Below are 26,038 nucleotides of genomic sequence, written 5' to 3'. Positions count from 1 at the left end.
ATTTATCTCATTCCTCTTTCACACTTTTACATTCAGTGCTTAGGATTTTAATCTTAAGTAACTCCCTAAACTTTACCAGTTGCTTTCTATCTTTTAGTTTGGGTAATTCAATTTTCTTCTCCCTTACTCCACTTATTCTTTCCATTTGACCTATCCTCATCTTTTCCACCACTACTTGATCATCTCCTTCAGAAGTTTCTCCCAGCTACATCAGTTGACTTTACCACCAGAAAGTAGTCAATGACTGTCTTCATCCTTCTCTCTCCTCGGTCATATTTTTTTACTGTCCACAAAAAAAAAGCATTCGTTTCACAAAAATTAGTCAGTTTCTCTCCTTCATCTTTCTTTTTCACATATTCATAGGGACCAGTTATCTCTTCCGTCCCTACTCTTCTGTTCCGCATCTATGCATTTATGTCACCCAATACCATCTCTTCCAAATCCATAATATCATTCTCTAATTCCTCTAGGACTTCCTCGATGTGTGTACTTCACTCAATTACCTATCCTCAGCCGAATCTTCGTCATCCTGTCCTAACGTATGAGGGCGTGCTGAAAATCAAATGCCTCCAAATTTTTATATGAATGCCCTTAAAGCTTTTTAGATAAAGCGAACATTATTAACACACTCTTTATTCAACGTACTAGCAGCCCTCTACCGCTAGAGGTCTCCGAATGGTAGCGTGTTACATGCCGGTGTGTAACTTAAGTAGGAGAAAAAGCATACTGTAATCGAGTTGGAGCACCGTAGCCTTCAGAATGATAATGCCATACCACACACCACAGCTGCGACACCTGCAACAATCCGACGCCTTGGGTTCACTGTCATCGATCATCCTTCATACTTGGCCTCTTCCGATTTTAGTCTCTTTCTAATATTTAAAGAATGCGTTCGAGGACTTCACTTTGATAGTGGTGAAATGATGCAAGCAGAGATGACGTTGTGGTTCCGTTAACAAAATCCAGCACCCCACAATGATGTCAACAAAGTAAGCACTCGTTGAGAGAAATGTATTCGTCGCCAGGTTGACTATGTTGTGAAATAAATGAGCGGACATGAAGAATAAAAATGTCGAATGTTTAAGACGCTTGTTTTACTTAAAAAGCTTTATGGGATTCCGCATAGAAAATTCAGAGATATTAATTTTCGGCGCGCCATCGTTATAGGAAAAAACTTATTTCTAACAAATATTTGCTGTAAGAGGAGAGAAAAGCGATTGAATCGGCCACACAGTAAAATTCTCAAGGGCGTAAGTTGAGATGAAAAACGAAAGAAACTAATTTGTAAGAAAAGTTATTGCAATAAGTAAACTTAATGAATAGGGATGTGGTAAGCTGCGCATGGTCAATGCGGAACAATTATGTATTTTTCACATTGTTAAGACTCTGCAGACCTTTCAAGTAATTCTGGTTTCACCTTCTTTTAATCAAGTGGAGGATCTCGTGCTGTATTGAGTACTACAAGTGCCGCGCAATGTACTGTCAGTAAATGTAGTGTGGGGCTTACCTGATCTTCAGCATTGCTGCAACTTAGCCATCCATTTACTAAAGTTCCATTCGATTATGCAGTGGATGAATGCCGTTACCAAAGGGTAGGTTATTATTTGTAGGTATGGTGTTCTGTGCCCCTGTTAGATATTATAGTGAAGGTTCCACTAAAACCATTCCCGGATACAACATGTACATTGAAATATGATCTGGGTTGATATTATTGTACTCCTTAACAGCAGTGTCAGTTGGAGCTATAGTATCTGTAGTCTCAAAATGCTTTCCTAGCTAATATCGACTTTGCCGGCGATAAGCATTATAAGTGGAAATGACATTGCTGAATTATTTGTGGCTGATAACAGAATTTATTATTATTGTTCGTTTCATGCTCAATATCTCATCGTTATTAAATGCTTGTTCTAACAAGCATAACACTGTTCGATAGTTGCCATGGAAGACTCTTCCAGGGGGATGAAAAGCTCTAGAATGGGAGAGCTAGGAACTCAGACGGATGGAACACGGTCAAAAACATATATAGTTATTAACGACACCATGAGAAACCTCTTATGATGCTAAGTGAAGCATGATGACTGATGTTGACTAATAAAGAGAGTCTTCTTCGTTGATCTATTATGGACCGTGGGACAACGGCTGGCATGTATTTCTTGATTTACCAACAGCCGTATGTATTGCAGAAATTTATTTTATGAACTTCTTATGTGCTACCATTTTCGGCATCACATTGATGCCATCTTCATGCCCCACACGTCATAGTCGTAAAAACGCTATACAAGGAAGGAGCCATATAACTGGATCCGTGACTCAAATCGTTATGCATAACGATTTGATTCATAAAATAAATTTCTACAATAGATGCGGCTGTTGGAAAGTTATTGCACCAAAAAATAAAGAGAGTTGCTGGGCAGTGTTCAGTGTCGTTATTCGTAAAGGCATTCCCAATCTTCACAGAAACGGTTTTGCTTGAAATGCTTGGGATGTGTGTGACAGAGAGAGGGAACTCACGAGAATGAATATGGGGCTGATGTAGGCCCAGCAGACGCGCCAGAAGATGCCGGGCTGGTGGCCGAGCATCTTCTCGATGTCCCTGGAGAAGCGGCTGACGCCGTAGAACCAGCACACGCCCACCGCCTCGACGAACACCACGAACAGGATCGAGATGCCCGGGCCGTACACGTTCAGCAGGTTCACCAGGTACTCGCCGCCCTGCAAGTGCACACACTACTTGTACAAAAAATACGCAAACACCTCATACATCTTTCATTCAGCTCCACACTAATTTACACTAGTATGTTCTTTTCCTTCGTTGTATAGGTACATTTTTTTCCTAATTGTGGTATCATCGGTGGATTTATATACTCTGCTGCAGTTATTTCCCATTGGGTAGTAAATACTTGTTATGTACGTTATTTTAAGTAGTTTTATAACTGCACTTAATAATATTTGCTATTCTACTATTACTATTTTCTTTCTAGCAACGCCAAAGATCTTACAGTGTAATACTTCAGCAGTACATCGAATAGAGCGGTTTTCATTTTTATAAAGCATGTAAACACTGTTGAAAATAAATCTTCCTGTCAAATTAAAAGTGCGTGCTCAACCAGGCAACAAACCCCGAACCTTTGTTTTCAGAGCACAACCTGTATGATAATTTTGAATCATAGCACATACCGTTGCAGGGTTCAAATTATGGAAACTGCTAACAATCATTGCAAATTTTGAACAACAAAAGTAATGAACGTGAAATTGAAAACTTTCCTGGCCTATGAATTATCCCATAAAATTTCGGGCGAACTGCCACATGTCAGTATATCGGTACCACGATATACATCACACTAGTACTCCACGCATGCGCCTGCGCGGTTCACGCAAGTGTATTCTCGCAAGTATACATCTGAAGACTGTGCGCCGAAATGCGCAGCAGAAAGTTACGAACATCCGAAATGTTGTGGGACAAAATAGGGTAAATTTGCCTACCTTTGTGACATTAAGGATGATAAACGAAAAAGCAAAATAACATTCAATCTAGAAATTGTATATTTCACATGTATGAGACCAATACCTTGCTCTGCTAACTCAATACAAAGTACATTAAGAAATAAAAAACTGTCGAAGTTATAAAGTGTAGTACGAAAAGTGGGCATGTCACTTAATTTAGTTATAGTACGGCTAATTCTGTGGCACTAGATACTTAACTTCGTGATAATGAACTTAATTTAGTGACAATTTTCTTTTACATTGTTATAATTCACTTGACGCACCTTTCATTCATTTTCATCATCGGTGTCACTGTCACTAAAATTTGCGCACCAATGTGTACACCGTGTTAGTCTAGGAAGGCGTTAAATGAATACAGATTATCGGTACACAGACCAGTCGGCGAAGGGAATTCAGTGCTATTTCTGCAGAGACTGCTTCATTTTTCACGAAAACAAGAGTCATTTTTGTGCATGAAACATTTTATTTCCTTTCATTTACTATTACATAGTATCATCTCTTTTAGAATTATCAATCGTCATCCCGTAAAAAAGTTCCATTAACCGCAGAACTATGTCACGATGACGGCGTAATGTTCAGTTTTATTCTATAAAGTGCACGATATGCCAGCGTCTTTTGTCTGCCACCCCTCTTGGCATGTAGTTACATTACTGTGTTGCACAGTGTGACTGAGGCCGACGACTGCAGGTGGTGATGTTCTTCTGTCGTGGTCTCTTCGGATATCATAATCTGCACAAGAACATGACTGCATGGCATCGCAGCGAAATTGGTCACTAAGAGACGGCATTTCTGGAGATACTGGAGAGAAATGTTTTCATTTTCAGCGATACAGTGGCCCCTGACTTCAGTCTCACGCCGGATAATGACAGAAGGCATTGGAATAATGGATAGGTGTTTTTTTTTTTTTTTTTTTTTTGTGAGAAAAATTTCAGCCTATGAACTGTGGTAACAACGTGGTTTAATGTATTACTGCCTCTTGTTGCCTCATTCGAAATTCTCGTCAGCTACTTAAATCTGTGCTAAGGGTATTAGCCAACCACCAGTCCTAAACGATTTCCTTAGTAGGAAATTACTGGACGAATTGGTTGCTTAAAGTCTTCCAGGCCATAAATTAAATTGTCATTATTGTCTGGCCCGTATTCCTTGAAGCACGTATGAACATGTTTTTGAGGTTTGTTGAATTAACACCTTCTGTTTGTGTGTTTTAAAGTTTGTCTTGTTACTTTGCGTTCTCTCCCGCCTGAGGCCACGGGCGAGCAGGGCCTGTTGATGGTTGGAGAGTAAAAGGGCTCGTACCAAGAGCGGCAGTTCATGTGTAATGAAAGGAAAGATTTGTAATCCTGCTTTGAGTATACGCCTCCAGTTATAACCATTATCTCTTGATGCATTTGTAGTTTCCTGAGTGGTGGCTTAATTTTAAAACCACGAGTTTGTTTCATGTTGTTTAATGATCCTGTGTTGAACTACACTCCTGGAAATTGAAATAAGAACACCGTGAATTCATTGTCCCAGGAAGGGGAAACTTTATTGACACATTCCTGGGGTCAGATACATCACATGATCACACTGACAGAACCACAGGCACATAGACACAGGCAACAGAGCATGCACAATGTCGGCACTAGTACAGTGTATATCCACCTTTCGCAGCAATGCAGGCTGCTATTCTCCCATGGAGATGATCGTAGAGATGCTGGATGTAGTCCTGTGGAATGGCTTGCCATGCCATTTCCACCTGGCGCCTCAGTTGGACCAGCGTTCGTGCTGGACGTGCAGACCGCGTGAGACGACGCTTCATCCAGTCCCAAACATGCTCAATGGGGGACAGATCCGGAGATCTTGCTGGCCAGGGTAGTTGACTTACACCTTCTAGAGCACGTTGGGTGGCACTGGATACATGCGGACGTGCATTGTCCTGTTGGAACAGCAAGTTCCCTTGCCGGTATAGGAATGGTAGAACGATGGGTTCGATGACGGTTTGGATGTACCGTGCACTATTCAGTGTCCCCTCGACGATCACCAGTGGTGTACGGCCAGTGTAGGAGATCGCTCCCCACACCATGATGCCGGGTGTTGGCCCTGTGTGCCTCGGTCGTATGCAGTCCTGATTGTGGCGCTCACCTGCACGGCGCCAAACACGCATACGACCATCATTGGCACCAAGGCAGAAGCGACTCTCATCGCTGAAGACGACACGTCTCCATTCGTCCCTCCATTCACGCCTGTCGCGACACCACTGGAGGCGGGCTGCACGATGTTGGGGCGTGAGCAGAAGACGGCCTAACGGTGTGCGGGACCGTAGCCCAGCTTCATGGAGACAGTTGCGAATGGTCCTCGCCGATACCCCAGGAGCAACAGTGTCCCTAATTTGCTGGGAAGTGGCGGTGCGGTCCCCTACGGCACTGCGTAGGATCCTACGGTCTTGGCGTGCATCCGTGCGTCGCTGCGGTCCGGTCCCAGGTCGACGGGCACGTGCACCTTCCGCCGACCACTGGCGACAACATCGATGTACTGTGGAGACCTCACGCCCCACGTGTTGAGCAATTCGGCGGTACCTCCACCCGGCCTCCCGCATGACCACTATACGCCCTCGCTCAAAGTCCGTCAACTGCACATACGGTTCACGTCCACGCTGTCGCGGCATGCTACCAGTGTTAAAGACTGCGATGGAGCTCCGTATGCCACGGCAAACTGGCTGACACTGACGGCGGCGGTGCACAAATGCTGCGCAGCTAGCGCCATTCGACGGCCAACACCGCGGTTCCTGGTGTGTCCGCTGTGCCGTGCGTGTGATCATTGCTTGTACAGCCCTCTCGCAGTGTCCGGAGCAAGTATGGTGGATCTGACACACCGGTGTCAATGTGTTCTTTTTTCCATTTCCAGGAGTGTATTACAGAAGTTAACTCTAAAGTCATTTACTTGTCAGCTTGCATTTGCTTTTGAGATTTCTATATTTAATTAGAGTAATGTTTTTATGAGAAAATTTGTCTTAAAATATTATACTCTGTGCTTTTTTTTGTAGTGAGTACCAAGGAATGAAACCTGCTGAGAGAGTTATATTGTAATAAAGTCAATCATATTTGAGAATTGTGGCTTAGTCCTTTCATTAACTGAACCTTTCCTGGGCTAGAGTAAAGTTGCGCTACAGAGTCATATGCGTTGCCCAGACAGTGGAGAGTGAGAGCGTGAGAGCATCGCTGGCTCAACACGCCGTCGTCTAGAATGCCGGCACGGTAGTTCAGCGTGTTCGGTCAGAGGGCTGGCTGCTCTATGTAATAAAAAGAGACTGTATTCAACGATGAACTTGAAGGGGTATAATGTGACTAACGTTCAGACCAGATGCCGAGAACAATGACTAACCAAGTGAAGAAAAAAAGGGGGTTAGAGTCTTTGACTGGTGACCGAAACGACCTCGGTCCCAGGTAAAAAACGTGCCACTACTTAAAATTTTAATAAAAATCATCAAAAATGGTGACCAAACACTTCTGGCATAAGATCGAGTTCCAGGGAGCTCTTTTGCCCTTGAAGTGGAAAACCACCCCTATAAGGCGGAGGAATCAGCAATAATCAACGTCATGAGAGTGCAGAAGGCAACAGGAACCACTGGATAAAAGCACATAATATGTATCCACAGGACATGTGTCCTGTAATTTAAAAAGCGTCATGATGATCTCTACATTGGAAAAAGATTCCAGAGTAGTTCCCGATTCGGATTCTGGGGGGGACTGCGAAGGGAAAGGTGACCATGAGAGAAAGATTGAATAACGAACGAAATATTTACGTTCTACGAATCGGGGCGTAGAATGTCAGAAGTTTGAAAGTGGTAGGGAAACCAGAAAACCTGAAAAGGGAAATGCTAAGGTTCCATCTAGATATAGTGGGCATCAGTGAGGTGAAATGGAAAGAAGACAAGGATTTTTAGTCAGACGAGTGTAGGGTAATACCAACAGCAGCAGAAAATGGTATAACATAAGTAGGATCCCTTACAAATAGGAAGGTAGGGTAGAGAGTAAGCTACTATGAACAGTTCAATGATATGGTTGTTCTCATCAGAATCGACAGCAAATCAACTGTGACAACGATTTTTCAGGTATAAGTGCCGACGTAGCAAGCATAAGATGAAGATATAGAGCAAGCATATGAGGATATTGAATGCGTAACTCAGTGCGTATAGGGAGGAGAAAACAGAATAGTCATGGTGGCTGGAGTGCGATTGTATGGGAAGAAGTAGAGAAAGAGTTATGGGAGAATATGGGCTTAGTAGTAGGAATGGCTCAAATGGCTCTGAGCACTATGGGACTCAACATCTTAGGTCATAAGTCCCCTAGAACTTAGAACTACTTAAACCTAACTAACCTAAGGACATCACACACACCCATGCCCGAGGCAGGATTCGAACCTGCGACCGTAGCAGCCTCGCGGTTCCGGACTGCAGCGCCAGAACCACACGGCCACCGCGGCCGGCCTAGTAGTAGGAATGAGAAAGGAGAAAAACTAATTGAGTTCGGCGACAAATTTGAGTTAATAATAACGAATACTCTATTCAAGAATCAAAAGAAGAGGCAATATACTTTGAAAAGACCGGCAGTTATGGAAGGATTCCAGTTAGATTGTACCATGGTCACGCAGAGATTGCGAAACCAGATATTGGATTGTAAGGCCTATCCAGGAGCAAATATAGACTCAGATCACAATTTAGTAATGATGAAGAGTAGGCTGAAGTTTAAGAGATTAGTAAGGAAGAATCAGTGCGCGAAGAAGTGGAATACGGAACTTCTAAGAAATGAAGCGATGAAGTTCTCTATGGCAATGGACACGATAATAAATAGCTCTGTAGCCAGTTTAGTTGAAGGGGAATGGACATCTCTAAAAAGTACAATTACTCAAATTGTAAAGAAAAGTATAGGTACCGGTACAAAGAAAGTAACTGCGAAGAAACCATGGGTAACAGAAAAAATACTTCAGTTAATCGATGAAAGAAGGAAGTACGCAATTGTTCAAGGAAATTCTGCAATACTGAAACACAAGTCACGTAGGAATAAACAGGAAGTGCAGGGAAGCTATGGCGAAATGGCTGCAGAAAATTTGAAGAAATCGAAAGAGATATGATTGTTGGAAGGACTGACTCGGTATATAGAAAAGTCGAAACAACCTTCAATGAAATTAAAAGTGAAGGTGATGGCACTAAGAGTGCAATGGTAATTCCACTATTAAATGCAGAGGAGAGGGTGAATAAGTGGAAAGAGTACACCGAACGTCTCTATGAGAGGGTGGACTTGCTTGATGACATACTAGAAAGAGAAAGAGGAGTCGACAAGGAAGAGTTAGGGATCCAGTATTATAATCAGAATTTAAAAGAGCTTTGGAAGAAACATGATTATAGAAGGCTGACGGGACAGATTTCATCGGAATTAGTAAAATCATTGGGGAAGTGGCAACAAAACGACTAGTGACGTTTGCGTGTAGAATGTATCAAATTGGTGATATACCATCTGAGTTTCAGAAAAACATCAACCACACAATTTTGAAGAGAGCAAAACCCGGTAGAGCGAGAATTATCACTAATCAGCTTAAGAGCTAATGCATCCAAGCTGCTGAGAAGCATGATATACAGAAGAATGAAAAAGAAAATTAATGATCTGTTAGGTGGTGAACACTTTGGCTTTAGGAAACTTAAAGGCAATAGAGCAGCAGTTCTGACGTTGCATTTCATAATGGAAGGAAGACTGAAGAAAAATCAAGATACATTCATAGGGCTTGTCGACCTGCAGGAAGCTTTCGACAGTATAAAATGGTGCAAGATGTTCGAAATTCTGGGAAAAATGGGGTTCAGCTATAGAGAAAGCCAAACACTATACAATATGTCCAAGAATCAAGAGGAAACAATAAGAATGGAAGACCAAATACGAAATGCTCCGATTAAAAAGAGTATAACACAGAGATGTCGTCTTCCGACCCTACTGGTCAATCTATACATGTAAGGAATGATGATGGAAATAAAAGGAAGGTTCAACAGTGGGATTAAAATTCAAGGTGAAACGATATCAGTGATAAAATATACTGATAACATTGCTATCCTCAGTGGAAAAGAAGAATTAGAGGATGTGTTGAATGGAATGAACAATCTAATGTGTACAGAATATGGAATGGAGAGTAAATCGAAGAGAGACGAAAGTACTGAGAAGCAGCAGAAACGAGAACAACGGAACTGGGAATCACGAAGTACAGGAAATTAAGGAAATCTGCTCCCTAGGCAGCAAAATAACCCGTGACGGGCGTAGCAAGGCCATAAGAGGAGACTAGCACTGGCAAAAAGGGCACTCCTGGCCAGTATCGAGCAGAAGCCTTAATTTGAGGAAGAAATTTCTGAGAATGTACGTTTGGAGCACAGCATTGTATGGTAGTGAAACAAGGGCTGTGGGAATATCGGAACAGAACAGAATCGAAGCATTTGAGATGTGGTGCTGCAGAAGAATGTTGAAGCTCTCCGCAGAAATGACGAGGAAAGCAGTACATGGAAAACACTGACAAGGAGAAGAGACAATGTTGTAGGACATCTGGTAAGACATCAGGGAATAACTTCCATGGTACTATAGGGAGCTGTAGAGTGCCAAAATTGTAGGGGAAGACTGGGATTGGAATACATGCAACAAATAATTGAGCACGTAGGATCATCCCTCTCTCCCAGATAATACTTGTACATGAGGTTGAGGCACTGGGGGGAGGGGCACCTTAGACCTATGCGCAGATGATACTACCATCACGGATTCAGCCTTTTAATTTTATTGCTTAATTCAGAAGGAAAGATAAATAAACTATGCAAAATTGAGTCAAAAATGAGTTCGAAAGAGTTCAAAATTATTCAGTCACTACGTGCACCAACATAAAAGTATTTATAAATATTAATACGCTTCAGAATATTAGGAGCCTCGAAGCGAATGAGTAGCGCTATTTTTTTTTATCCATGATTACAGTTTATAATTTGATTTGCTAGTGGCTCGGTTTCATCATCCTCTGACTTGCAATTGGTCAGTAGAATACAAAAATCATATTGACTAAAGAGTTTAATGAATCATAGTTAATGATTATCAGAATTCTGAGAGTGGCTGTTGTCTTACTGCCCCCGGTGACGCTACTAAAGAATGACCAGAAGCTGCAACTTGTGATAGAGACTCAAAACCTTACGTACCTATTGCAATAGTTAGAAAGACGAAAGGTCAGAATTTGTTGTCTTGTACACTGTGAGATCATTAGGGACACAGCACTAGCTTAGTTGGGAAAGGATGAGAAAACTATTGGACATGTTCTATATTTAAATCTATCTGGATTCTCTGCAAACCATACTTGAGTGTCGGCAGAAGATTCATCGAACCACCTTCACAATAATTCTCTATTATTCTACTCTCGAACAGCGAGGAGAAAAAACGGACACCTATATCTTTCCATGCGAGCTCTGATTTCTCTTACTTTATGATCGTTTCTGCCTATGTAGGTCGGTGTGAACAAAATATTTTTACATTCAGAGGAGAAAGGAACTATATCATCATACATTGTTAGTGATTTGGGGAAAGTATGCAGAACCAAATTCTCGTGGCCGGTAGATAACCCACTGCGTGAAATGTGAAATCATTGTTAGATCTAACTAGTGCAAGCTAATCATTTTACCGCACATTTGGAGACACACACACACACACACACACACACACACACATTCATGCATGGAGAGAGTAGGGTGTTGACTGGGAAAGGACAGAATTACCACAACAAAGGTGAGGTAATGTCGTGCCCCTACAGGTTGACTTGGTTCTTCCATCCATGTACATCTGGGCCGACAGTTTTCTTTGGCTAATTTTCTGAAAAAATATATCGCTGAGTGCGGGAATTATGTTTTCCACTATTGCAAGTCTAAACAAAAGAATTAAGGAATTGCAAGTTGTTTAAATGTATGTAGAACTATTGAATCTCATTTAAATCATGAATAAGGAACGAGTTGGTGATATTATTGCTGGTTGGCGAAGTAGTGGTTTCCACATTATATTTGCGTTCAGAAGGAATCGAATTCAAATCTGCTTCCGGCCAAACTGATTTAGGTTTTCTGTGGTGTCCCAAAATTGTGATGTCAGCTGCTAAACTTCTAGCAACAATTTTCTGGGATTTTGAAAGGTTCCTTCTGTTCGATGCTGTCCCTCATGCTCTAGTGATTAACTGTGATGTCTGTTGTGAAATTCTCAGGAAACCGGAGAATCGATTAGAGCGTGTTCGTGCCTTCAGAAATGCAAACGTACTTCATCATTTCCTCGATAACACAAGGCCACACACAAGCCTGCGCGCCAGAGTGCAGAACAAACGACTTGGGTGGACTGCTTTTGTTCATCCGCCCTGCAGCTCAGATCTGACACGTTCCGGCTTCCATGTATCTGGCCCAACGAAGGATGGACACAGCGGGAAGCACTAGAGCGATGACGGGGAAGTTATTGAGCCAGTAAGATAGCACGATAGTGAGACATGAGCTCTCACTTTAAGGTGACGTTAGGCCATACAACTGAAAGAAACTTATGTTGGAAAGAAGGGCTTTATAAGAACAAAATTGGAGAAAAATTGGGCGTATTTAAATCTTAGTTAAAGCAATAGTGCATTGAAATAAAAATGTGTTGCAAAAATTATTGAACGACCCTATTTAGTAAAAACTAATTTGACAATTCTTAGTAATTGACAGTCAGTCAACTAGTGAAACCGAAGTTATATCTGGGGCTGCAAAAGGGAGCGTTATAGACACTCTGCTGTTGTTAATCCATGTCAGCGATTTAGAAGACCATTCGAATGATACGCATAGATTTTTTGTTGACGGTGCTATAGCTTAGCGCCTAGTAAAGTCTTAGAAGGTGAAAAAGAATTATAAAATGCTTTAGATCAGATATCTGCATGGTGCGAAAAGTGTAATTTGGCCCTCAACAATGAGTGCGAGATCCTATATACGATTAATAAAAAATCAATTAAATTGCAGTTAAATGATAAATCTCACAGTTTGAAACGTCGTAGATTCAACTAAACACGTAGAGATTACGATTACGAACAGGTTAAATTGGGGACTATCACATAGAAAATGTTGTGAGGAAATTGAACCAAAGACTGTGTTTTACTGGCAGAACACTTAAAAGATGCACAAATTTAGTAAAGAGAGTGCCTACACTACGCTTGTCTGTACCTTCTGAAGTACTACTGTGTGGTAAAAGATCCCTACTTTATAATATTGACAGAGAACATCGAGAAAGTTCATAGAAGAGCAGCCCGTTTCGTATTATCATGAATTGTGGGAGACAGTGTCACAGATATGATAAGTGAGAAAGGAAATCATTAAAACAAAGGCTTTTTCGTAGCGAGTGGTCATTTCACAAGATCACAGTCACCAAATATGTTGACTTCCATTTACCTGGGAATGAATGATGATCATGATAAAATAAGAGACGCCAGAGCTCGCACAGAAGGATTTAGGGGTTCGTTGTCCGCATGTGCTGTTTGGGATTGGACTGATAGAGAAATAGACTGAAAGTGATTGTATGAAACCTTCGCCAACCACTTAACTGTGAACTACGGGGTAATCAAGTACATCCACGAGGGTTTTCTGGAGTCGATCGCGAGATGGAAACCACAGTGAAAATCCGTTGAAGCATTGCACAGATATGTTGGTATACAATGTCTCTAGTATTCCCGTCGATCGCGTCAAATCGCTCTTTTCAGTTCTGAGGGCACAGTGTTATGAGTGCTTGTGAGAGATTTCGCCTGATTTCATGCAACACCACTTAACTGTCATACATTTACTTCTTTATGACAATGCTCGGTTTCTCCCTGCAGGGACAATGAAGACGCTCCTGCAGCGTTTTCGATGAGACGTGTTTGATCTCCCACCTCCAGCCCAGACGTAGGTCGCTCCGATTTTCATCTCTGTTCAAGTGAACCGCTGGCTACGAAGACAACATTTTGGCTCAGACAACAAGTTGCGGAGCAGCGTAGAGAATTGGGTAAAGCACAGGCGGCTGCCTTCTAGAACGAGGGTATTGGAAAGTTGGTACAATGCTACGACAGATGTCTCCGTCCGAGCGCCGACTATGTAGAGAAGTAGCTGGAAAGGGTGGATCGGATGTAGAAGTAAATTTTAGTGCCACGAACCGCAGTCATAAAAGCTATTAGGCATGGGAAAGGCGAAGGAGCGGCACGTGTTTAGGTGTGAGGCCTGTGCCAGTGGCGCCGCGCTGCGGGGGATGCTCTCAATCCACTCGAGGGCGGTGCGAAGGCGGCAGCGGCGGCGGCGGAGGCAGCATGAATAATGCAGGCGGGGTGGCGAGCTCCGGCGACAAGTGTTAGCGCTCGCGACACGCAGCGGCTGCGCCGGGCGCAGCACGGGGCGCGCAGTCGTGGTATTTGCTGCGGACACTGTGTCAACACGGAACTGAGCTGGCGCGAGGGGGCAGGCGCGGCAAGCGGGCTACACCGGCACAGAAGAGAGTCGTCCGCGGAAGTCGGGGCCGACAACGAGCTTAAAGCTCTCCAAGTGGCTCATTATACGGAGAATACGAATCTCGTATTGTCGCTGCGTTCACTACAGTAAATGAGCAAAAGGTATGTAGGGGACGTAATAATAAATAGCAGAATCTGACACTGATGAAATTAAACGATTTTGTTGTTCTTGTTGTTGTGGTGATCTTCAGTCCATAGACTGGTTTGGTGCAGCTCTCCATGCTACTCTATCCTGTGCAAGCTTCTTTATCTCCCAGTATCTACTGCAACCTACATCCTTCTGAATCTGCTTAGTTTATTCCTCTCTTGGTCTCCCTTTACGATTTTTACCCTCCACGCTGCCCTCCAATACTAAATTGGTGATCCCTTGATGCCTCAGAACATGTCCTACCAACCGATCTCTTCTTCTAGTCAAGTTGTGCCACAAATTTCTCTTCACCCCAATTCTATTCAATACCTCATCATTAGTTGTGTGATCTACTCATCTAATCTTCAGCATTCTTCTGTAGCACCACATTTCGAAAGCTTATATTATCTTCAGGTCTAAACTATTTATCGTCCACGTTTCACTTCCATACATGGCTACACTCCATACAAATACTTTCAGAAAAACTGCCTCACGCTTAAATCTATACTCGATGTTAACAAATTTCTCTTCTTCAGAAACGCTTTCCTTGCCATTGCCAGTCTTCATTTTATATCCTGTCTACTTCGACCGTCATCAGTTATTAAACGATAACTGAATCAAAAACGTTATAGTAAACATAGGTCTACAAATGCATCATTTCCGAGATAACTGTGTTACGTGATCATAAGCTACTGCTGGCTTCAATATAAAATATTGCCCTCGTGAATAAAAATGTTAATCGATCATGACAGTTTCAACGTTTTACAGGGAATGCTAACGGTGACAAAATTTGTTGACTTATTTCAGTTACTTAATAAAGCAACGCACTGCATATCTCACACTATGCCATTCAGAAGTTCAACAATAAACTAAAGAAGGTAATGAATAAACATGTATCTTATTAGCAAGGGAATAAATTTGTAATTTAAGAATAATAAACCCAACAGCTCCGAAGTTCAGGTTCAACCAAAAATCCACAAAACTACTGTTTCCGTCAGAGTCATTGTAAATGCTATGAACCATTTAGGTTACGAATTTATGAAAAAGCTGCGTTCAACTTTAAAAATTCGATATAAATTTCAAACATATATTTCAGTAAAATATGGTTACCAACCTACTCTAGGCTTCAAATAACTTGACGTCTCAATTACTGTGAAACTTATTTTCCTCAATACAATAAACTTATGCAGCAGCATATCTGTCAAGGAATCCCTGGATACAATTAAATATATTTCTTTGAAATACCAGAGAAATTCCACAGGGAAATAGCTGAACTATTCTCATTCAGTGGCAAAATGTATAGACAGGATGTAGGTCTAGCAATAAGTAAACCACTCTGGAGGATCATTGCAGACATTTTCATTAATCATACTGAAAATAAACTTTTGAACAACAGTTACATCATAGCCAAGAAAACTGCGCTACCACGCATGCGTAGATGACACACTCATGGTATATAATGAACTGAAAAAGATATATAAACTTTGTTTTGTGCATTTAATAGTTTACACAAAAACATCCACTTCACCAGAGATACATTACAATAACTAACACAAATCAGACCCTGAATGTCATTATACACAGAAAACCAACAAATACATATACTGCCACTGATAAATCCTGCACACATCTGCCCATATAAAGAAGCTGAATTCAAAGTGTTCTTAAACAGAGTACAGGACCTCTATTTAGTTTTATTGACTATGAGACAGAAGTGAACATAATCAAATCCATTGCACACAGCAATGGCTATTGTGAACATGAAATAAATGCACTTTCACAACACATAACTATCTTGACCACTATCTAGAACAACACATAGAAATCTAAGTCTGTGCCCTATTTAGATGTAATTTCGAGAAAATTAGTCAAGCTATTTGTAAAAACATACATTTCAGATCACTCTTACCACCACCAACAACCTATGGAGTATCTGGTTCATGACATCCAAAGACTAGCTGGGAAACTGAGTAAATCATGAATTTATAAAGTAACATCCGGTCATTGCAACAAATTTCACAGTGACCAAATGCGTAGAAATTTTAAAATCCGTTTTGAAAAAGATACTGTCTGTTTTAGACTTGAAGGAGCTAACAAGACAACTGCAGCGAAGATTATAAACGCAACAGAACACAGTATTGCAATAGACGGCGATTATAGAGAATTGCATACTTTAGAGCAAAGCAGGAAAATGGACATCTTGGAAGAAATAAAAATACTCATCCACGGCCAAAACTAGAAAAACGAAATTGCTGATTTCATGAACTCATACTTCTTCATCAACTTCAATTCATGACGGTAAAATAGAATAAAGAATATGTAAAACCCCAGGTATCAACAGCACTGTCGTTGTAATTCTTTAAAATAAAATAGTTTTTGTACTTTCATTTTAAAATCAAATTGGCAAAGCTTCTCTTATTATAATATACTGTATTTTGTCAACCGACATCAGAGATGCAATGGGGAGATTTACAGAACACATTGCAAGCGAGTGATAACACGAGGATCGACGTATCGATACTTAAATCGAAACATTTGTGGTTTGACCGCCATCTTATTTCTACTGCACTGTATAGCTGATAGTGATGTATTTTAACTGTCACTTGCAAGTTTGTGAACAGTGGTTGACATAGAAGCAATAGCACTGGAGGCAACTGAACACACAGCAAGAAGACAGACATTTCATATGAACAAAATAAGTCATTACTTGAAAGTCTTTTGTGTATTAACAGCGGATTAACAAATTAAGCAAATATTCTTTCAAATTAGATTCTCCTTCACCGCTGGATGACGACAGCACAAGTCAACTTTAATTTCTATGAGTACTTTCGTTAACTGTTTTTGTACTGCCATTATACCCTAGAGATGAGGTCATTCTCTAGAAACGCGTTACTTCATTAAATGACTTAGTAAGTCAACATATTTTTTGACTAGTAGCGGCCTCTGAGAGAAGTTTTTCATAATACAAATGTATTTATAAGTTTTTCGATTAAGTTCCCACATGACTGGTCTCATACTGTCCCCCATGGCGTACCATTAACAAGAATTACTGTATCCTTCAGCGCGTTCCATGTTAACATTCACTGTACACTCGACCCGTTCAATAAATTGTACCTCGTGTCGTTCTCAGATTTGGAGGCCATAATGTACTCTTACGAATTTATTAAAAAACAGTCGAATCGTCTCGTAAGTCTTGTCAGGACTATGTGACCTGCTGTTCCTGTTCTTCAACTGCTTCATCAGTAGCGGTGCACATTTCAAATTCGAGGTGAATGTAGACAGGAAAATCCAGAGGACTGAGGTTCCGTATTCTTGAAGTTGAAGATGCAAGCCCTCGTCGATGTATCAGTCGAGAACCATACTGGAGCACTAGACGTTGTCTTATACCAGCAGAAAAATGTACCGATGTCCCACAATGTATCTGCCACATTAGCGAACGTTCCGTTAGTGTGAAATTTGGGTCCATTTAGTTGGGCCATTGACGTAAAAATTTACATATCAAATGTATTTATACTACGGCAATACATAAATGTGAGATATGCGAAATAATATCAGACTTCAAAAAGAATGTAATAATTCTAATTTCACAGAAGGCAGGTGCTGACAGACGAGAATACTACCAAACTATCAGTTCAATAAGTCACGCTTTCAAAACAGTAACACGAATTATTTAGAAGAAAACGGAAAAACTGACAGAAGCGAACCTCGGGGGGATTCAGTTGGCATTCCGGAGAAATATGGGAACACGCGAGGCAATACTGACACTACGACTTCTCTTAGAAGACAGATTAAGTAAATCAGACTTACGTGTATAGCGTATTTCGATTTAGAGGAAGCTTTCGACAATGCTAAATGGAATGCACTTTCTGAAATTCTGAAGGTAGAAGGCACAAAATGTATGGAGCGAAAGGCTATTGGCAGATTGCTTAGAAAATGCAACAAATCTACAGAAGAGACTGCTTACACTACCCCTGTCCGCCGTTCTCTGGAGTATTACTGTGTGATGTGCGATCTGCGTCACATAGGAGTGAGGGAGGACGTAGAAAAAGTTCAGAGAAGGGCGGTTCGTTTCATATTATCACGAAAAGAGGAAAGAGTGCCGTGGGTACGGCGAGACTGGAATGCCAGAGAAATAGCTTCATGGAGGTTCGATGAACCAACTGCCAGGCACTTAATTGTGAATTGGAGAGTAATCATATGGATGTAGGTTACCGGGCTGCACTTCCTCGTATAAGACTCGAAGGACATGAAAGAAAGTAGTAGTTCAGAAGGATTTGAGACAGGATTGTGGCCTACCTCTGACGTTATTCAGTATCTACAATGAACAAGCAGGAAAGGAGACCAAAGAATAATTCAGGAAAGGAATTAAAGTTCAGGGTGAAGAAATAAAAATTTTGAGGTTTGTCGATGACATTATAATTCTGTCAGAAATAGCAGAGCTTGGAAGAGCAGTTGGACGGAACGGACAGTGTCTCGAAATGAGAATATAAGATGAAGTTCAAGAAAGGCAAAACAAGGGTAATATAATGTAGCAGAATTAAATCAGGTGATACTGAGGGAATTATATCAGGAAACTATACACTAAAATAATAAACGAGTTTTATTATTTTGGCAGCAAAATAAGTAATGATGGCCGAAGAAGATTGGATATGAAATGCAGACTGGCTCTAGCACGAAACTTTCTTTCTGAAAAATAGGGACTTGTTAACATCAAAAATGAAATTAAATATTAGGAAGACTTTTCTGAAAGTATTTGTCTAGAGTGTTGCCTTGTATGAAAGTGAAACGTAGACCATAAGCAGTTCAACAACAAGAGTATAGAAGCTTTTGAAATGTGGTGTTACTGTAGAATGCTGAAGATTAGGTGGGTAAATAGAGAAACTACTGAGCAGGTACTGAATAGAAATGAGGAAAATAGAAATTTATATCTGAAGTTTACTAAAATCAGGATGATAGTTGATGAGGCGCGTCCTGAGAAATGAAGGGACCTTCAGTTCGGTAATGGAGGGAAGTGCGGAGGCATAAAAATTGTAGAGGGAGACCAAGGGATGAACACAGTATGCAGGTTCAAATGGATGAAGGTTGCAGTAGTTATGAAAGATAAAATGTCTTGAGTAGGACCGAGTAACGTGTAGAGATGCATCAAACTGCATGAAACTAGTATTCGGACTGAAGACATTATAAACAACATGACAAAATTAGTGGTCAGTTACTCCTCTTAACTACACATTCGTAATTAACCCGCAAAGAATTAATTTGCGGATGGAAGTTTACTGTTACCTTTCTTTTTCTATTATGGTATAGTTTCACCCTTGTCAGATTTTACTATGAATTATGCTACTCCGTGTAGGTTCAATAATCACACTCTGCCTATAGTACCAATGTGACGAAACCCACAAATACGAGTATAGCTGCAAATAGTTCCCGTAAATCAGCATGATCAGACAATGAATGCTCGGCAGACACGTCCAAATAACAGCAGTGTACGAGAGTGGTTCAAAAAGTAAGGCCACAAGTCATCTGCGAAAAAAGGTGTATGTAGGAATGAAAATAGATACACAAAATTAATATGACAGTACAATATATTTCTTTTGCACACAATCACCAGGTCTGTCTATCATTTGTCGCATCTCTTAACCAACCTGTCGAAACAACTGAAAAGGAATCAAGAGTTCAGTCGTAGGAACTACTTGGCGTCTTTAACGGCGGTATCGGATCAAAAGTTCTTCTGTCCAGATGCGGAATTTAATTCGCACGGAGTGACAATACGATGGTGAGAGCTGTTATTCCCTTACTTATTGAACCTTCCTTGTATAATACAAACACGAAATGCAGTACCAGCGGCCGCTGTGGCTGAGCGGTTCTAGGCGCTTTAGTCTGGAACCAAGCGGCTGCTACGGTCGCAGGTTCGAATCCTGACTCGGGCGTCGATGTGTGTGATGTCTTTAGGTTAGTTACGTTTAAGTAGATCTAAGTCTAGGGGACTGGTGACCTCAGATGTTAAGTCCCATAGTGCTTAGAGCCATTTGCAGTATGAGCATACCCCCGATAGCTATGAATGGCCTGAGCGTACTAATAAATTGATCGAGGTTTAAATGTTGGGATGAAGCATGTTCATACCCATATTTTACAAATCATGACGAAGTGCGAGGCAGAGGATACTCCGCATTGCACCACGTACTAGCGTTCCTTGCAGTTCAAATCGCCTACAGAGTGCGGGAAAGATGACTCCTAAGAAGTCTCTGTATGCTCTGTAACTTCTGGTCTCGTAAACTGACGTACGGCTGGGAGAACGGCGAACTGACCACACGACCCTCCATATTCCCATCCAGTGACGCCTGTGGGCTGAGGACGATATGGCAGCCGGTTGATACCATTGAGCCTTCATGGCCTGTTCGGGCGGAGTTTAGTTTTTTATGCTCTATAACTTGTCTAATCTTGTCTTCGAGGTCTCCTGGAGCGATGAGTTGAGATTTCTCGAATCCTCACTTAATTTAGCTTGTTGAAACACTGTATCTAGACTTTCTGTGGATAGTCACGTCCAGTTGCCCGTATATTCATGTTTTTCAGCATTCCATAACGCCCTGCCGAGGCTCAGAACTGTGATTATTCGTGCTGCCGTCCTTTATATGAAAACAAAGAAAGAACGTAAGTATCCAGATCACATCAGTTGACTAATGCTAGTGAGAAATATTGAGATTATGGATGCCTGATATTCATAATAGCCCGTATGGGATCGGTGTCTCGACGAGAGAAAAACAAAGGTGACTTAGTACTGATATCCAAAAACGCCACCACATGGCCCTATGTATCCGTACCATCACAACTATCGCTGTGGAGTGCGATCTATGTATGAAAAGGTTCACAAGATATTATACGCGAATGATTATGACCAATAAATGGCAAGGCAACATAGTCTGGTCCTACAGAAACGTCTCCTGTTAGAAAGAGTGTACTAACGAAAGCGAGAAAAATCGGTATGAACTGGTGTATACCTTTCCTCGTATGTCCACAGAAGCCATCAATTTTTTGATGCTATAAAAATGGTTGCATACTACGTTACTATCTGGTAGAGTACACAAAATAGCATTACTCATCTTGTTTTTCTTTAGAAGCTGAAACTGTGTCCGATAGCAGGGTGGGCATTCGAAAATATCACCATTTCATTTGCACGTGATACAGCAGTTGTAAGAGCTCTGAAGCTATGATGAGGAACACTCTTATTCGGCAATATCGGCGTTGAAAGGAACGACTGTAACACATATTCTAATGCACGGGCAGCTTCGAACTGTTAGTTCAAAGGAAAGCAAGATACAATTATTGACGGTTCAAGCTTAAGAAAAAAAGCTTTAGAAAATATAAAATGTAACAAAATACTAAAAACACAGAAGAAAATAAGGATGAAACGTAGGACATCGGAGTACAGTATTACATACAAGAGGACAAGGAGTCGTTTGGCTTACCGACAGCTCTCTACTAATTTTACCCGGTATGGATCCCAGACTGGCAAGAAATATCCCAAAACGGGAAGAACCATAGTTTCATACACTATCTACTATGTGTGTGTTACATTCCCAGAGTACATATCGAATTAATCCGCGGCTCTTAGATTTATTACGACTCGTTTTACGCCTTTAAATTGTTCTGTTTGCACACTCTTGTATTTTTACTTGTTATGACTGTTTCCAGTGACTGATATAACTTAACAGTAGCAAGGTTTTCCGCCTGGTAATGCAGAATACTGCATTACATACAGTCACGCTGAGGAACGTCAGATCTTGCAAAAAAAAATTCGCTCCATTGCAGGCCTTACTTCATTCTTCAATAATTTTTTGCCGTACATAATACAGAATCACGCGGGCACAAAATTGCGGAGTTGGTATGCAGTGTTTACGCGAAGACTAAAAGAGACATCCTAATAGCACTACCACTCACTTGAGCTGCCGCTGAAACTAGTTCCACATCTCCGTAAACTCACTAAGCTAAAATGCAGTATTTAATCGTACACTTTACGGTAAGTCAAGAAACAAAGCATCAGCTTCGGTGACACTATCTACTTCCTGTATCTCATACGTGAACAGAGGGAGCAGAATTCAAAAGATCTTTGTGTACGAGATCCATGCCGACTGCTGCAGAGATTTTCGTTCTCCTAACAGATACACGAACTTAAAATGTGATGGGTAATCCACTACTAACCTGAGGTAAACAAGGTAGGTCTACATCTCAGTGTTTTACGGTGCTTTCTGATACAGGAGTCTTATTAAATTGGTTTGAAATGCTCAGTTTCTCATTTACCTACGATAAACCGCTTCTAACGTTAATGCTGCTGTAGAGGTTACGAAAACAGGAGAGAGGATACAGACGTGCTTAATCTGCTGTAAACTGGAACATAATTCTGCGTTATGTTGCCGGCCGCGGTGGTCTCGCGGTTCTAGGCGCGCAGTCCGGAACCGCGCGACTGCTACGGTCGCAGGTTCGAATCCTGCCTCGGGCATGGATGTGTGTGATGTTCTTAGGTTAGTTAGGTTTAAGTAGTTCTAAGTACTAGGGGACTGATGACCACAGCTGTTAAGTCCCATAGTGCTCAGAGCCATTTGAACCATTTGCGTTATGTTGTGCAACGAACTAACATGGACTAGTTTCCGTTACTTGGACACCGAAGAAGAGGGTAATGGACAAGGGGCACTACATTAGGCCGGCCGGTGTGGCCGTGCGGTTCTAGGCGCTTCAGTCTGGAACCGCGTGACTGCTACGGTCGCAGGTTCGGATCCTGCCTCGGGCATGGGTGTGTGTGATGTCCTTAGGTTAGTTAGGTTTAAGTAGTTCTAAGTTCTAGGGGACTGATGACCTCAGAAGGTAAGTCCCATAGTGCTCAGAGCCACTTGAACCACTTGAACTACATTAGTGGTGCACGGATAAATTGAGAATTTGGGTTGATGGGAGGCATGCCAGAGTAGTCTGTACCGTTACGATGACCACTGTGTCTAGATGGCGCAGTGGTCTGCGTATCTGCACACTATGTATGATATCCGGGTTTGAATCCAGGTCTGCCAGAATTTTCAACTTTACACATTGATTTAAATCAGTGCCCAGTGACAGCTAATAGCAGTAATCCTTTGTGTCTTGATTAAATTATATTTTGACCAAGGAAACGTGTAACTGAGCAGACCATTGAATGTATCCACTTTTCACTGATCGTAACAGCGATTACTGCATTTTCACACTAAATGATACCTTCATGATTTCCTACACACTGTTAGAAATACGAAACAGAAAATAAATGTGTGAGAAGCAGCAGAGTCGTCTGCACCATGTTGTTTGCGGCCGCATCTAGATAGGCTGGCCGTCGGTGGCCTGTGTCCGTGCGAGATGAAACGGCGCGCCCCAGTTGGAGAGCAACGCTCGCAGCCCGGCCTGCTCCGCGGCCGCCACGCTCACTCTCTTTATCGCGGCGCCGTCGCGCAGAGAGCAGCCCTCATCAGTCATCGGCGGTATCTGCGTGCTGGACGTGGTCCGCACCGGCCGCCAGGCCCAAATCACTGGCAGCGCCTGCGGGCAGCCGCGCCGGATTGATTATAAGCCGCCGTCTTGGCCTTCATTTTCCCCCCTTCCCTCCTGCTTCATTACCACTCTGTGCGTCGTTAACTGGGGAACTGACGAAAGCCTTGCACATTGAAAGGTGGCTGCATCTTCCGCAAACTTTCATCATCACGAAATTTACAACATTTACGCACATTTAACATGCAGCAAGCGATTATTCGCTGCACTAAATGTAAATGTCGTGTGACTAGGGCCTCCCGTCCGGTAGACCGTTCGCCGGGTGCAAGTCTTTCGATTTGACGCCACTTCGGCGACTTGCGCGTCGATGGGGATGAGATGATGATGATTAGGACAACACAACACCCAGTCCATGAGTGGAGAAAATCTCCGACGCAGCCGGGAATCGAACCCGGGCCCTTAGGATTGAAAAATGGTTCAAATGGCTCTGAGCACTATGGGACTCAACTGCTGAGGTCATTAGTCGCCTAGAACTTAGAACTAGTTAAACCTAACTAACCTAAGGACATCACACACATCCATGCCCGAGGCAGGATTCGAACCTGCGACCGTAGCGGTCTCGCGGTTCCAGACTGCAGCGCCAGAACCGCGCGGCCACTCCTTAGGATTGACATTCTGTCGCCCTGACCACTTTTTATTTTTTTTAATCTCATTTTGTTCTAGATTGTTCGTTGAATTTGTTCGTGGCGGACGTCCGATGACATCCGTTAAGGTTGATCGTTGATCCGTTCACTCAGTTTTTTTATTACAGAGGGTAGCTAAACCACCTGACCGAACACGCTGAGCTACCGTGCCGGCAACCACTCAGCTACCGGGGGCGAACATTCGCTGAACTTATAGACATACTTTTCTCTATCTGCCTTGCTGAAATGACCCATCGCCAAGTGTATCAATACATCGATATCTTCACAATCTGCGAAATGTCCTTGGAGTAAAAGTTGGTGACATGGAACGCTGCAGCAGAAGTGCTTTGGTCTATGCGTCACATACACTGTCGTGACAAAGGTCAAGGGATACCGATATGCGCATACACAGATGGCAGTACTATCGCTTACACAAGGCACAAAAGGTCTGTGCATTGGCAGAGCTGTCATTTGTATTCAAGTGATTCATGTGAAAGGGTTTCCAACATGATTATGGCCGCACTACGAGAATTAACAGACTCTGAGCGAGCAATAGTACACTACTGGCCACTAAAATTGCTACACCAAGAAGAAATGCAACCGGCTGGAGTTGCTGTGGGGTTCTAGGCGCTACAGTCTGGAGCCGAGCGACCGCTCCGGTCGCAGGTTCGAATCCTGCCTCGTGCATGGATGTGTGTGACGTTTTTAGGTTAGTTAGGTGTAATTAGTTCTACGTTCTACGCAACTCATGACCTCAGAAGTTCAGTCGCATAGTGCTCAGAGCCATTTGAAGCATTTGAAGAAATGCAGATGATAAACGGGTATTCATTGGACAGGTATATTATACTAGAACTGACATGTGATTACATTTTCACGCAATTTGGGTGCGTATACCCTGAGAAATCAGTACCCAGAACAACCACCTCTGGCCGTAATAACGACCTTGATACGACTCGGCGTTGAGTCAAACAGAGCTTGGATGGCGTGTACAGGTACAGCTGCCCATGCAGCTTCAACACGATAACACAGTTCATCAAGAATAGTGACTGGCGCATTGTGATGAGCCAGTTGCTCGGCCACCATTGACCAGACGTTTTCAATTGGTGAGAGATCTGGAGAATGACCTGGCTAGGGCAGCAGTCGAACAGTTTCTGTCTCCAGAAAGGTCTGTACAGGACCTGCAACACGCGGTCGTGTATTATCCTGCTGAAATGTAGGGTTTCGCAGGGATCGAATGAAGGGTAGAGCCACGGGTCGTAACACATCTGAAATGTAACGTCCACTGTTCAAAGTCCCGTCAATGCGAACAAGAGGTGACCGAGACGTGTAACCAATGGCACCGGCTAACATAACGCCGGGTGATACGCTAGTATGGTGATGACGAATAAACGCTTCCAATTTGCGTTCACCGCGATGTCGCCAAACACTGATGCGACCATCATGATACTGTAAACAGAACCTGGATTCATCCGAAAAAATGACGTTTTGCCAGCGTGCACCCAGGTTCGTCGTTAAGTACGCCATCGCAGGCGCTCCTGTTTGTGATGCAGCGTCAAGGGTAACCGCAGCCATGGTCTCCGAGCTGATAGTCCACGCTGCTGCAAACGTCGTCGAACTGTTCGTGCAGATGTTTGTTGTCTTGCAAACGTCCCCATCTGTTGACTCAGGGATCGAGACGTGGATGCAAGATCCGTTACAGTCATTCGGATAA

At 42.3% G+C, this 26,038-nt stretch overlaps 1 protein-coding gene across 1 annotated transcript in view; it reads right to left on the bottom strand.

Annotated features, from left to right (window-relative positions):
- Window positions 1-26,038, bottom strand: part of LOC124594968 (sodium-dependent serotonin transporter) — a 487,047-nt gene that overhangs the window by 42,293 nt on the left and 418,716 nt on the right. The window contains exon 11 of the mRNA XM_047133493.1: window positions 2,512-2,712. Within this exon, the coding sequence (XP_046989449.1) occupies window positions 2,512-2,712 (201 nt within the window). The remainder of the gene's footprint in view (window positions 1-2,511; window positions 2,713-26,038) is intronic.

This window comes from Schistocerca americana, chromosome 1, assembly GCF_021461395.2.
Source record: "Schistocerca americana isolate TAMUIC-IGC-003095 chromosome 1, iqSchAmer2.1, whole genome shotgun sequence".
Lineage (NCBI taxonomy): Eukaryota > Metazoa > Arthropoda > Insecta > Orthoptera > Acrididae > Schistocerca > Schistocerca americana.
Note: the sequence above shows the minus strand (reverse complement) of the source record. Positions and strands in the feature narration are given on the sequence as shown.